General features: G+C 47.4%; 1 protein-coding gene across 1 annotated transcript in view; it reads right to left on the minus strand.

Annotated features, from left to right (window-relative positions):
* Positions 1-1,673: 1,673 nt before the first annotated feature.
* Positions 1,674-14,271, minus strand: part of PLXNA1 (plexin A1) — a 225,109-nt gene continuing 212,511 nt past the window's right edge. The window contains exons 30-32 of the mRNA XM_019536823.1: positions 12,693-12,905; positions 9,892-10,042; positions 1,674-3,548 (exon numbers count right to left, since the gene is read on the minus strand). Coding sequence (XP_019392368.1) covers positions 3,453-3,548; positions 9,892-10,042; positions 12,693-12,905 — 460 coding nt within the window. The 3' untranslated portion in view covers positions 1,674-3,452. The remainder of the gene's footprint in view (positions 3,549-9,891; positions 10,043-12,692; positions 12,906-14,271) is intronic.

Below are 14,271 nucleotides of genomic sequence, written 5' to 3' on the forward strand. Positions count from 1 at the left end.
GAAAAAACAGAATTACAACATAATTAGAGATGTGCAGGCTTCAAAAGATTGTTCTGCTTGGTGAGAAATGCTTGGAAATTTTTTCCAGACCATTTGGTATTTTCCACTGGCTGTGTAAATCCATGTCATATTTATATTGGTTTGATTCTCCTTCAGTTAACTATACAGCACCCCACTGGGGCACAACAATTAGATTGTAACCACATATATATATATACACACTTTTCTTTAATTAAAATCTTCATTATTCCCCCACCCCCCACACTCATGATCTAAGGGAACAGATAGAAACTGGGCTGATATTTTGTCTCTTTTTGCAGTAGCCCATCTCTGGCGTAGTTTGGCTCCATTCTCAGCCCAGGCTGCAAAAACAGATTCTTGGTACAGAAAAGAAAAACCATTTCATAGTTTGTGGAAGGTTGCAGTCACCTGCTCCGAACCTGGACTGCGCCTCGGTGCGTGCGTTTCTTGATACAGAGGCTTGGACGTTTCAAATGGAGGCTCCCAGGAGACGGAGGCCTGGGTTTGCTGTGAAATGAGAGAAGGCAGAGATCTCCCAGAAAGACAGAATGGAAGGGGAAGGGACATGGTGCAGGAGAGGAAGGAAGAATGAGAAATGAGGAGAAAGGTAAGGTCTGGGAAGTGAGTCATCCCTGACTGGGTCTGGCTCCACAGGGTGCCTGGGGGAGTCTACCTTGGAAGATTTTGCCTCTGCACCTCGTTCTCAGCTGACTAGCTACCAAAGGCTGGGGGATATTTGCAGGTGCTGGCTAAGACACACTCCTTTCTCATTAAGGGTGCTGAGAATCAGCCCCGTTGAGCACCTGAGCTATTTCCAACTGTGCTGCAGTGATTCCCGTGAGGCAGAGAACAAGTAGGGGTGGAGTATATACTGCGTACATACAAAGGAGATAGGAGCTGCGTAAACCACCGACATACAGAGCAAGATTATTCAGAAGCATCATAGAAGCCACTGCAGAAACTCTGCAGTCCCTCCTATCTCCTCCTTTCACGCCGCCTCCTGATCCTTTACTGGAAGGTCCTTCTATAATACCCATCACCAGAATCTCTGAGCACTCGGCTGGAAAAACTCCCACCGCCTCCGGGTAAGCAGTGAACACAGATATAACAATCATCCTCCACCCAACCACACCCCTTCCTAACCATCTGTTCCTGGGCTTAGGAGAAGGGATTAGAGAGAGAGGCACGCCAGTCTGCCCCCCATTTAGTTAAACTGATACTTGGGGAAGTATATCTACCTGCTTAGTCTACAGAAGCCTCTACGGCCTTTTGTGCCAACAGATCTCGAGCAGCTGGGCTCAGAAATGGCCTGAATTCAGGGAAACCAGGTCAGGACCTCTAAGGAGATGCCCGCCCTGTTTGCCCTAAATTTGGTTTTCATGCTCACCGCTCGTGACAGCATCCCCTCCTCTACCCCAGGGAGCTGCTCTGGAGCTCCTGCAGCTAGAAAGTACAGCCTTATTTGGCACTGCAGGCCTTTTAAAGACTTTTGCAAGGAAATAATGATCTAAACTTTTCCCTTGGGAATCTGAGCCCTTCCCTTAAGTCAGCACAAAAAAGATGACAGGGAGTGGGGGGAAGAAAAGGCTTTTACCACTCAGTCAAAATTCCAGGCTTCTCCACCCCCCTTTCCATTCCTGGGATCTGTTTGACCTAACCTGAAACAAATCTGTTGATGTTGCTCCTGTCAAAACTGCTTCTAATTGGACTATGGGGCTGCAGCAGGTTAAGGCTTCGTTATCGGCAGAGCAGCAGGATGACAGCTCCTCGCGCCTCAGATCTTGCTCCTTGTTAAAGAGCAAGTGTATTTGACTAATGCCTCTCACCGCTCTGAAAGGGGGAGCTGGCAGGATGGTGCTGGGGGAGCTCTCGGAGCGCAGAGGCTGCAGCGTGAGTCAGAAGCTTTACCGTAGCTTCATGAAAGCTGCTCTAGAGGAAGGTGGGATCGACAGGCTCTGTCGAGATATTCAGCACCCCAGGAACATGAGAGGGAAGTAAGGAGTGAACCGTCTCTAAGGAGGAAAACATGGCTGAGATGAACAAAACCCTTCCTGACTCTCCCGTCGCTCTGGCTCTGGCAGACCTTTGCTCCCTGTCCACCTGAGCAAACCATGACCTCTATCTTCCAAAGCATTGATCTCCTTGACCTGGGGCCAGAGCACTGGAGAGGCACAGATAAGAGGTGCATTGTCAATGGCTGCTGGCCCCGTAGGTCTGCTGAGGGCTCCCTTTGGGGTGGAGAATGCAGATGGGACCCTCTTCTTTCACAAGGAAAGACAGAGTACAAGCTCCCAATGGGGAAACAGCTCAGCTGGACAGAGCTCTTGGGATAAATAATAGGCTTCCTCCCTCCCCACACAGAAACAGCAACGTGAAGAAAGGAAACGAGGAGGACACCGATACCATGCTGCTCCTCCCTCTGAAATAGCAAAGTCCCTGGGGAAACAGGCCAGGGTGCCCCTCCCTTCTGGTCTTTCTCATCTTGGATGGTTACCTCAGACACCATTTAAGCAGCATTTAAATTAGAGCACCTATCCAGCTAACAAAACGGTCAATTTTTTTTTGTTTGGTTTTTTTGTTTCTTTTTTTTTCCTTGCACTAAACAACATTCAAATAAAACATGGCACAGGACAAAATCTTATGAAATATCAAAGCTCACGGGACTGCTCCCACTTCCTGGTCTCCCGTTCTCCACCCCGAACCTCCCTGCATCGGCCCTTGGATTTCTTTTCTTTTTTTCCAAAAGCTTTTTTTTTGTTGTTGTTTTGTTAGTTTGTTGCAAAATGTAGAACCTTTCTGCCCCAGACCTTCCCCAGTCCCAGCCTCCCCACCCCCCCTTTTTGTTATACTTTCTTTTTTTAAATTAAAAATGTTGTCTATCTTGTGTAAATTGTGCAAATATAGCAGTTAACACTAATGGCGGAAGGCCAGAGAGAGAAAGAGAGAGAGAGAGAGAGAGAAAGAGAGGAGAGGGAAGGGACTGGGTAAAGAGCGGGGGTGGTGGAAGGGAAGCAAGTCAAGTACAGTAAAAACCGAAGCCCACCCACCCTCCTGCCACCCAAAACAAGAACATAAAAACATTGTCCTAGAAGTTAGCGTGGCTGCCCCGAGCCTCCAGCCTTTCGGTCTGGAACGTGCTCACGGGAGGAGCAGCTCCGCTGGGGGGGGCGCCGCCGCACCGCGTGGGTCTCGGCTCCATCGCACTGCTCCCTACATTGCTCCTTTAGAAAGGTCTCTGGGTCGTTCGGGTTGGATTGTGGTTGGTACGGTGGTAGGTGGCCTGGTTGGTTTATGGTAAGTGTCTCGAGACGTGGCAGGCTCCGCGTGTCCATTTGGCGCTGGACCCAAAGTACTCTGCTGCTGCTGCCGCTGGCTGGCCCTCTCCTGTAGTCTGCACTGCTCGGGAAGTCATCAGGGCTGCCTCGGCCTTTTCAGCTGCTTAGGGCCATTGTGTCAATTGCCTGCTCCAGCTTACTCCTCAGCCGTTGCCTCCGTGCCTGTTCGTCCTTCTCTAAAGCAGCTAAAATCTATCAAAGGGGACAAGAGAGGAGGAAGAATGAGGAAGGGAGGAGAGACTCCGCTTCATCTCATGCTACTGTTACTTGCAACGTGTTTCCTAGTGACACCCAAAAAGAGAGACTAGTGAAGGGGCAAAGACCCAGCCAGGCCACTGTGTCAAAGGGGAAGGAGCTGGCGGTCCCTCGTGAAACGACTCAGGTTGGTTCCCAAGCTCTGACAAAATGGAGCAAGTTCAGAGAACAGCAACAGCACGGCAAAGGAGGAATAGCTCAACCGGAGGATACAGAAAAAGCTAACGAGAGGCCTGTGCAAACACAAAGCGAAGGGCAGGATACCAGTTAAAAAAAAACCCATGGTAAACATCTGATGTCAATGGAGAGAAATTATTTTGCATGGGTGTACAATGAGGGGGAAATAGAGAGGGGAAAAAATGCAAAAAAACTTCAAGAATGTTCTAAGGGCTGGATTTACCTGCCTGCAATGCAGCCTTGGAGGAGAGTTGCTGGCAGCCCCTGTCGAGGGAGCAATTTCAGCCCAGACTATACTAGAAATTTCTGAGGGCCTTACTTCTGAGGAGCCAGTTATGGATACCCCAAGGAAGTCTGAGAGCAGGTGAACAAGGATTCTTGAAAACCAGGCCCCTATATGCCGCCTCAAATAGGACACCCAAAGCTGCGGGCTGCTTCTGAAAAAACCTTGCTTTCTACACGCATCTATTCAAGTCAGATGGTTTTTGATGGGTACTGCTAATATTACAAGCACACATAAAATAGGTTTAACACTGCTGAGTTGGTTTCTTGATTAGAAGGCATGGCGGTTAACAGAGACATCACTGAACAGCCTCTCCAGGGCTTTGTTTTATTTTGCTTCTCAACATTAACAGATCAAGAGAATATCTGCCTCCATGCTGCTGCCACAGTGAAGGTTCCCCAGCTAGGGAACAAGGTCCGAAGTGCTTGAGGCCAGACTGCAATACTGTGTGAACCTAGAGTAACTACAGACACAGATGCGGCTGTGGAGTTACGGAGGTGACTGAGACCATGAATTGGCCCTAGTGCTCGTCTTAACTGCGACTGCTCAGAGTTGAGTTAAACTGGCTCACTAATGGATGCAGTGAACTGGTCTGAGTAAAATAAGAGCTAACTGAGACCTTCAGCCAAATCCCAGAGAGAACCAGCACCAAGCTATTATTATTAACTGGCTGGCAGCAGGCCACCGGTCATTTGCCAAGTTAATTTATGAATCAGAGTTCAGAAAACCAATCCAGCCCGGCTCTGTCAATTCCAGGAATAAAGACCCTTGTTAACAAACAGGAAAGCATATGGTGCCCATCTTGGCCTGCTGTGGCATTGTAGCATATCCTCACGGAGCTCGGGATATAGATAAAATATATCAACTAGGACCTGAGCTGGGAGCAGTTCAAACTTGGAGGAAGCAGATATCACTGCTGACAAGCTAATCTGGGGGAAGAAACTGCTGTGTGGCTGCTGTGGACCTGCCAGCATAGGTGATGTCTCTTCCCCAGTGCTCTGCACACACCCTCCGTTACGGTGGAAGGGAAACTGGAAGCCTAGAAACAATGGCTGACATTTGCCCCATCACTTGCAGGTGTACCCAGGATCCAGCCAGGGGAAGAAACAGGGCTACCCCAAGATGGGCACTGGGTCTGGTCGTGTAGCCAGCCTGGCAGGACCCAGAAAGTACAGGAAGACCTTTTGAGAGAGGCTGCACTCTAATGCAGCGCTGGTGAACTAACCGGCTCTGGGTGTGCGGGGAGTGACAGTGGTGCTTCTCCATCTCTGCAACTGAGGCTCGGCGGCTATGAGGCCTCCTGGCTATCGAGAGTGCATCTCAAACAGAGTTTCTGCCAGTGACAACTGCTGGGGGGGACCAGGGGGAAGGGGAAGGCTTAGCAGATTGGAGATGAAGAACTCGGTTCTGCAGGAGCGCTGTGCGGGCAGGCGTTCAGGCACGAAGCCTTGGCACCGCCTGCCTCCGTCAATGGGAGGCCTCGTTGCTATGCAGGAGGCGCACTCGCAATATTGGAAACATCAGACGATGACATTTCTCCATTGAAATCTCATTTCTCTAAACAAGCTTGTGCTTCAGTGACAGGCCGGAGGATGGGAGGGACATGCTTCCCTGGCATTTACATGACCTGGGCCATTAATAAAGGCATGGGGAGGTGGGCGCTTGAGGCTGGACTGTGGAGGGCAAGAGTCAGGTTCAGGAGGGAGTGGGTAATGAAGCCTACCAGAGAAGCAATCACATTGCTGCCCACCCCCAGCAGGCAAAAGGGCAGAGGCCCGTTTAGTGAGCGTTATGCCAGCAGAGACAGAGCAGCTGATTTAAAAAACAAACCTGACAGAAATCCCATCTCCGCGGGTGAGTTTGTCGGAAGAGCAAATTTTTTTACAATTAAATATCAAGGCGTCCGTCAAAGGGGACTCGATTAACCATTTCACTGGTTGCATAATTGGAAACAAAGTGCTGTATAATTAATAGACTGACTAGGAGGCAGGCAAAGTCCATCGCAAGCCCTACAGGTAATTCCTTAATAGGGAAATCAGCTCCCTTTGATTAAGAGCTGCTGCAGCTCCCTGCAGGTTTTTAGCATGGAGTGCACAGGATGTGCTGTGAAGCAGATGCTGTGCTAAGGCTCAGTAACCCCTGGACACCGGAGACATGGGTCTCAGCACGTCTCTTGACTCCAGGTAGGTAACACCAGCCAGTCTGGCCCAGCTGGTCTGCACTTCCGCAGTGCATCCAACCAAGGACTCAATCCCGCAAAATGTCAAGCATCCAACTTCACACTGAGGGTGTTTCGTGCCTGTCAGGTTCAGATCCTGGCTGAGATGCTATAGTAAAGGGAGAAAAACCTCCTCCCAGACATTTCCTCACATCCCGTGGAGATGAAGTTGCAAGTTACTTAGGCCATTAAAGACTCCTCTAGCCTTTTTCCAAATCCATCCAGCCTGTGCCTTTGCTGCAACTTCATGATCCAAGGATGACTTCTCTGCTCCTTCTCCTGGGTCTAAATGTGATACCCATTAATTTTGCTTTGTGACTTCACTCCCAGATTATGAACTGTGGTTTTGTGGGCTTTTATTGTGCATCCTGGGATTCTGTTGAGGTCCTGGTCACTGCAGAGGGTGTCCTACCTACTGAAGAGCTGCACCAGGGCTGGAAAGGTATTTTTACACTGTGGGCATTTGGTCAGGAGATGGCAGGAAAGATCAGCCAAACTCTAGATTTATTCATCTGATCAGCTCAGATCCGGTGGCTGGATATTTTACTGGTTAGCTTAATGGTCACTAATAGCAACATCTGTACTTCTGTTCAAGGACAGGCGAAAACAAATGTCACGCTTCAAGATGTCAAACTCATCATCTATTGGAGGTCAAAAAGCGATTCTCCTTGTGTGCTGCATGTTATAATCATCTGGAGACATTAAAAGACTTCTATTTACTTTTCCCTGACTGACAGCTATAGTCTACAGCTGGAGACAAAGCACAGGGCCAGGTGGACTCAGGTCTTATCCAACATATTTAAAGATCCCAATGGACACTTCCCTGTCAGTAACCAGACTTGCCTCTAGAGGACACCAAAGCACTGTGTACCTAACCAAAAAAAAAAATGTATCTGGCAGTCAAAAACCATGCATCTTAAAGGCATCTGATGCAGAACTGAACAGGATGAGTCTGAGAATTGGAATCTGTCTAGTTACCCAACTCACCACTGCCTCTCCTGATAAGACAGCTGTATATTACTGAAATCTGAGGGTGCTGAAAGATTTACAACCTGCCTCGTATTTATTTGATTATCTTTTATCTTGTTGTCTTCATGGAAACAACACAGCAAAAGAAAAGCCATGCAGAGTATAAAGAGAGATACATGCCTGTCACCTGCTGTAAGGAGCCAGGACCAGTGATTACGAAGATGCAAGTACCCAAATGAAAATTAATTATGATTTTCATTCAAAGCCAATGACAGCATATTATTGCGCTGAACAACAGGAAAAATTATTCTCTCCCATTTCGCATCAAAGAGGGTGCAATCGGGCTGCATGTAATTGTGCTTAATGAATGAAAACAAACAAAGGGAACAGCTGCGATTTATTAATCCCATTACGAATAATAAAAGAAGTTCCTGAGAGCTGTGAACACACTAGTGATGCTTAGAGAGTGGGCTACGAAGGAACATTCAACAGATGCCAGACCACAGTTAACTGGCAAGGACAGAGAATGGCAACTCACCCTCTGTCTCCAAAGAACAGCTTATTAATATCACACTTCCCCCACTCCTGACTCCCCCACAGTGGTCCGTGTGCGTATGATTTTTAATTTAAGACCGAGGTGTCTTTTAAGTACTGATGAAAGGGTGCCTCTGACAGCTTAAGCTCCCTGCACAGCTTTGCCAATGCATTTCAGGCTGGGTGTATAAGATCCATCGTGCCAACCCAGACCATGACAGCATTGGCAATAAGCAACAGCCAGGTTTCGAGTCCTATGTAGCTATAAACTCACCAAAAACAAAGGTCATCTGAGGCAAGCTGGAGCGCCTCCTCCACGTGTCCACTTCTTACTTACAGAAGTCTTGTCCCTCCAGCTCCTCCCTCCCCACTTGCAGTTAAAAGCCCTGATCAATAAGCAGTTACACAAAGGCACCCAAAATCCATCTGAACCCACCTGAATCTGTGCCACAAAATTCAAGAAATCACCACTCTCTCCTGCTGACATAGGCCCAAACCACTAATCCAGCCCCCTCTCTGTGCCTATCAGTTGCCCAGTTTTAGTAGGTTTAGTGTCAGGCCAGCGAGAGCTATTTGCTGGCTATCCCCAACAACTGGAAGAAGAGACAACAGGGGAAGCTGTACAATCTTTGCAAACCCTGTGCCTCATGCCCTGATTTCTCCGTCTCCCTGCTTTGACTTCTGTCTCTTGCGGCAGGGCGATGAAGGAGTTCGGTGATGTGAGCACTTTTCTATTAAGAACTACACTAAGTTCCTGTCACATTCATTTCAGGAAGGTCACCCAACAGCTCACAGGGAGGGATAACCACTTGGTAGCTACTAATGAAAGTCAAATCGAGACAGCCCACAGAAAAAGGCTGTGTATCCCACTCCCTTGAGCTAGCTATTCCTTTCCATTTGTCTCTTCCTGCAATGTGGCTGCAGGGTGATGGGCTTCATGCTGTCCCCCTTGGCTGGCTCCCTTGGGGAGGAGAAAAGCCCCTCTGTCACGCAGGAGATAATGCACCATTCTGGGGCAAAGGCATTTTATGGGCTAAACAAATGACAATCCAAAGTTTGCACTCAGTGTTATGGGAACAATAAAATCCATATTATTGTGTGTTACACACATACACACACACGCACACACATTATAGTCATATATTTTATTGCTTTAATAAAAGGATTGCAAAGAGTGTGTTTGATGAGTGGTTTATGAAGTTAATTTATACCAATTACATTGGTTGGGTTTTTAACCCTTTTTATCAACATCCAGAGTGGGCACCGCTTTCACCAAATATCCTACAGGATCACAAGCAAGATCCCATGTGTGTAAACTCATTGGTACTGCTCTGTTATGGAATAATTTAAAGCAAAAAGGGAAGGAAGCAACTGAGGTGAGGCACACTGGGATGATAACTTCAACCTTGTATCCTTGGAGAACTGATTTTAAATCCTGACTTTCTCAACTGGGAAAGGAATTTAGCGCTTCCCTGTATTGCATGCTAGAAGAAATAGGGATACAGACCAATATCTCTGTCACAATGTTTGGAAGAAAAGAACCAAGACTAAAGCAGCTAGAGGTACTGCTGCAGGTCAGGGCTATTCACACAGCTGACTGGCGTGTCCATTGTGAGAAAAGCAAGGAGTGGTTCTGATCAGTTCTGAGGGCAACTGATTGCAATAGCAGGGCCAGGAGTGAAGAGCAAAGCTGTTGTATGAAACTAGGCCTCTCACCACTGCACTGTGCTAATCACCCCTTGGCACTTACCTTCCATTTTATCAGCAACCCATTCACCCAGTCTCCACAAGAAATGCAATCTGTGAGGTATACAGCTGGTCAGCACCCTGGCTGCTAACTTAACTCCAATGCACCCAAGAATGAGACACAAACCGGGCAATGTCCTCTCAAATGCTTTTCACCCCATGGGGTACTATTTGGTTAACACAGGATGGGTAACTTAATTCCAGGCCAGACTTCACCTTAGGATCCTGAAATGTCCCTAGCATGAGATGAATCCAGTCTTCTCCTCTCTAGTTCAAACCAAGGGGCACATGGGTGTGGGGAAAGTGCTTGCACACCATGGCTAAGAGCCACGCCAGCTCCCCTGGGGACTTACCTCATCCTTGTACTTGGTGATGTACGAGTAGATCTCGTGCAGCGCACTCATGCTGTTGAACTGGCTCAGGTGTAACCGCGACTGCTCTGCCAAGTACGCACTCATGTCCTGGTCGCTGATTGCTGGCATTTTAGCAATATCTGCATAATATCTACAAAGGGGACAGGAGAAACACAACAGCATGTCTCAAACAGGTGTGGGTAGAGGGGAAAGGGGCAGCCTTCTACATAATTCCTTCTGCAAACACCCTATGGACAGTCTGAAGAATGAATACAAGACACCTCTTGTCTTGCCACGATGGTATAGATACACCTGGCTCCTAGAACGCTGCCAGTAGATCTGAAAGCACATTGCAAAAGGGCTCAGTATCATTCTCCCCATTTTATGCAGGAAGTATCATTAGCTCCATTTTACAGAGGGATCTCTCCAAGGTCCTCCAACAGTCCAGGGGCACAGCAGGGAACTGAACCTAAACCTTCTGAGAAGCAATCCAGTGCTCTGTCCAGCAGGACTCAGGCATTTGCAATGATTTTCCACTTGCCACCCTCAAGCCATCCATTTTTTCCTGCCATGCCTCCAGTGACCCTCAAACCTCCTACTTTGCCCCTTGACCCCATATCCCAGAATCCTTTATGAGTTTCCATCAAATAATCCCACAAATTGCTGCAACAGGTTGTTGTTTTTGCGCCATATAAAGCCAAAGGTGGTATTTTGTGATCACCTGTGGACATTTCACATCCAATTCTTTAGTTTATACAGCTATGCTGACCACCGCACGGATCACATCTTCCCCAGAGAGGTTGTGGAATCCAGATCTCTGGAAGTTTTTAAGTGCTGGTATACAAACATTTGTCTGGAAGGCTGTAGACAAGAATTATCCTACAGGTTGGGCTAGATGACCTCTTGAAATTTCTTTTGGCTCCTTTTCCTTCCCGATTCTCGATTCTTCACGGTTCTTTTATTGGAACTGCCAGTTGCAGTCAACCACATTCTCTTCATTCAAATCCTTCTTTCTACAAAGCTTTGCAATGATAAATCTACCCAAGAAACTTCAATTACGCCATAAAGCCATACAGCAGATGAAAAGTGTGAAATACAGCCACTTAGCCCATATGGGAATATTGCACTCAGCAGAAAATAGACTTCTTCTGCTATTCTATCCTCTATTGGTTCTTGCACTGCACTCATCACCATGGTATCTGAACACCTTACAGGAGTGCAGCAAGTGACGGGAAGAACATCTGTCATCTGCTCACTCTTTCAGGGTCTCCTTAGACAGGGGAGTGATTTGGAATTCTTTTAATTCTTTCCCCCTACCCCTAATAGAAATGTCACTATAGGCTTGTGTTGGAAAAAGCAAGGTCAAAGCCACTAACCTTGCACTTGGAATGAAGGTGAGGAGATTGTGGTGGCCCTTAATGCCTGAGATCTCTCACGTCACAACTTCAAAACAAGTACAACCTGAGAAAACCCTGCCTCCTGTACCAGTGAGCTTCACCTTTACTGTAGAAAAGTCCACTGTGCCAGAAGAGTGAAAGTGCTGAACATGGTCTTCCTCTCTCCCCTACCCACTATGTTGCACTGATATTTTCCTTATGTTTTGAGTCTAACTGAAGCTGTAAGACCCTTAGGACAGCTAACACATCTTTTTAGTCACTGGCACAGCACCGTACTCACTTGTGCTGCCATATGAATAACCGCAAGCTAAAAAAAACATTGCAAGAACCTTATTTGGGTGGCAACATCAAACACTCAAATCTCAGGAAATGCCAGAGTTACAGTTACCCACATAAGCAACCTCCCAGTAGAATGAATTAGGCAGGGGTCCTGGGGAAAAATGTTAGGTGAACAGATAATACAGAATGTATTGTAAAGCAGAAGAACAGAAAAGCTAAAGTAAGGCTGCAACAGCAACTGCCATTTCTCAACTTTGCAACCTTAATAACCTTACTTAAAACACACCTTAGTAACCTTACGTCATTTCCTTGGCTTTCTTTTAAAATGCGGAAGGTTTGAACCCTGAACTTTCTGTGCTGCAGAACAGATTTGCTATGTTAACTAGCAGAAAAGGAAAGCTGTTATCCCACTGGGATGGAGGCTGGGGGGAGCCTGCCCTGTTTTTTTCTCCTCACCCCAGTTTAGTCTAGCTCTGGCAACCGTATGAGCTCTTCCTGAGCAAGTCCATGTTCAGTGATTAGTTTAGCAGACTCCTAAACTGAGGAGTGCAAATGAGACAAGGGAAACAGCAATGTTCAATAATTCATCTTTCCACAAAACCAGAATGGGTACTCGTGAGACAAAGAAAAGGCACTTCTCTAGCCCTGGGGCTTTCTCCTTCCTGAATTTCAAAGGCCTGACGCAAACTGTCAGAACATCTCTGACAAAGAACCACAAGCATATTTTTAAATGGGAAAGCTACACGACCTAACTATCCGGCCCATTCCCAGGTCTCCAACACATAAATTAGGGACCACTGCCTCCTAGACTTAACCAAAATAAGCTCCAGAAATGAACCACTCAGGGGATCTTTTAGAGCAGCTGGAAAGTACTCCACTTCTTTCGGGCTTGCCGCTTCCTAGAAAGGGCTGGCCAACATCAGAGCGGCTGGGGACCACATGCTGCAGGGACTCCCCAGGACCCCCACCACATCACCCATTAAGGACCATCTGTAGAAAAATCATTACATTTACCAAGCTCTCTAAGCATGCACAATATGAACTGGAGAGTCTGTAAGCCTCAGTTATGCATATACCAAATACAACATGTACAACACAGAGAAGGCCAGGTCCAAGGACACTTACCTTTCTACCCAGCTCTTATAGTTGGGGATGTCCTTGGCATACAGTAGTTTGTTGGAGGGAGAGTCTTTCCCTAGCTTGTGCTCAGAAGTTGAGCAGGAGTCCATGAATGTCTGAGCCACCACTGATAGGCAGGCATCAGTAATACTGTTCTTGTGAATGTCAAACACAAACTGGGGGTTCTTAATCACATTCACCCAAAATCGCAGAGGTAGACTGTGGAAAGAAAGAAAGAAAGGGAGTCAGTACAAAAAACGAGGCCTTAGGGAACAGCTAGTAGACAGGGCTCTGATCTCTGCTGATACAGGATCCTGGGAAGCTAGAGTTTGGCATATTCCTCTCCCCAAGTCCTACAAGAATATAAACAGGTTGGAGAAAATATCCATTCAGCTACAGACCCAATGGCAGTCTGGGATCCTGGAGAACTGTCCCCTAAGGCCCATCCTACTCAGGGACATTTCTATCCGGTGGGTACAGAATAGGACAGATAAGATAGCAGGAAGGAATTTCTCAGCCACATCAGCACTTTCAAAGGAGGGTGATGAGAGATTCTGGATACTCTGAGGGCCTACATCTACCTGCTGTGAAACGAGGGTCCAAGACTCCTAAAGACCCCACTAGCACTACAGCCCATCTCTGCCTGACCAGCACTAGTATTCATGAAGAACAAGCGCTGCTCCCCTGCAGCTCTGACGCTGAGCTGATCTTGCAGCTTTGGTCAAAGACATTTTGCCTCAGTGTGGTTACTGGATATAATGTAATTGCATACCCTGTGGTCTGTCACACAAGGAGGCTACAGACATAACCAGGTGTCTTTAACAGGAGCATATGGAGCTGAAGATGGAGCCCAGGCAAAACCTGGCATCATGGGGACTCAGCTTGAATACAGAGCTTGTCAGGATGTCTCTGCAAAAGGGATCTGAACCCAAGTCTGTCACACTGCAGGTGAGCTCCTAACCATGGTCTGCATAAAAAGTCATTCTCTCTGTCTCTGGACCAAGGAATATTTAATTTCTACAAAGAAGGGCAGCACCAAGAGGAGAAAAAGAAGAAACCAGATCAGGCAGAGCAGAGACTAGAGCCACATCCCAGGGGACCGTTCTGATACCCAGGCTATGGACTATTTGGGGAACACATGCTCTTTCTCTACCTCCCCCTCACATTTTCAAGGCAATTTTTGGAAAATCTCAGCTTGATCACAATAGGGCACAGGGAAGAGTCTGAAATGTTAATGAGATGAGAACACTGATTCCCCACCTTGCTCTATTTCAGTCCTCCAACAGAAATGACACAGGAAGACCAGAGAAACCAGAGCCAACAACATGCAGCACTGCTGGCTCCCAGACATCTGGAGAGTCTCTGCGTGTGCAAACTCACTCTGCCTCAGGGGCATTTCCTCTGCTGAACTGTTGCAGCTGCCTGAGACGAGACTGCTGACCGGGGACAACCTACAACTCTCAGGTAACAAGGGTCTCCCATTCATGGCGAGTTCATCAGGGAAGGGATTTTTAATGCATTACCACAGAGGCCACCATCCCCTCTGAAGGAGCAGGGGGTCTGAAGGAATTTGTATGGGACGGGG

Source organism: Crocodylus porosus, unplaced genomic scaffold (assembly GCF_001723895.1).
Source record: "Crocodylus porosus isolate Cpor-Errol unplaced genomic scaffold, CroPor_comp1, whole genome shotgun sequence".
In the NCBI taxonomy this organism is placed as follows: Eukaryota; Metazoa; Chordata; order Crocodylia; family Crocodylidae; genus Crocodylus; species Crocodylus porosus.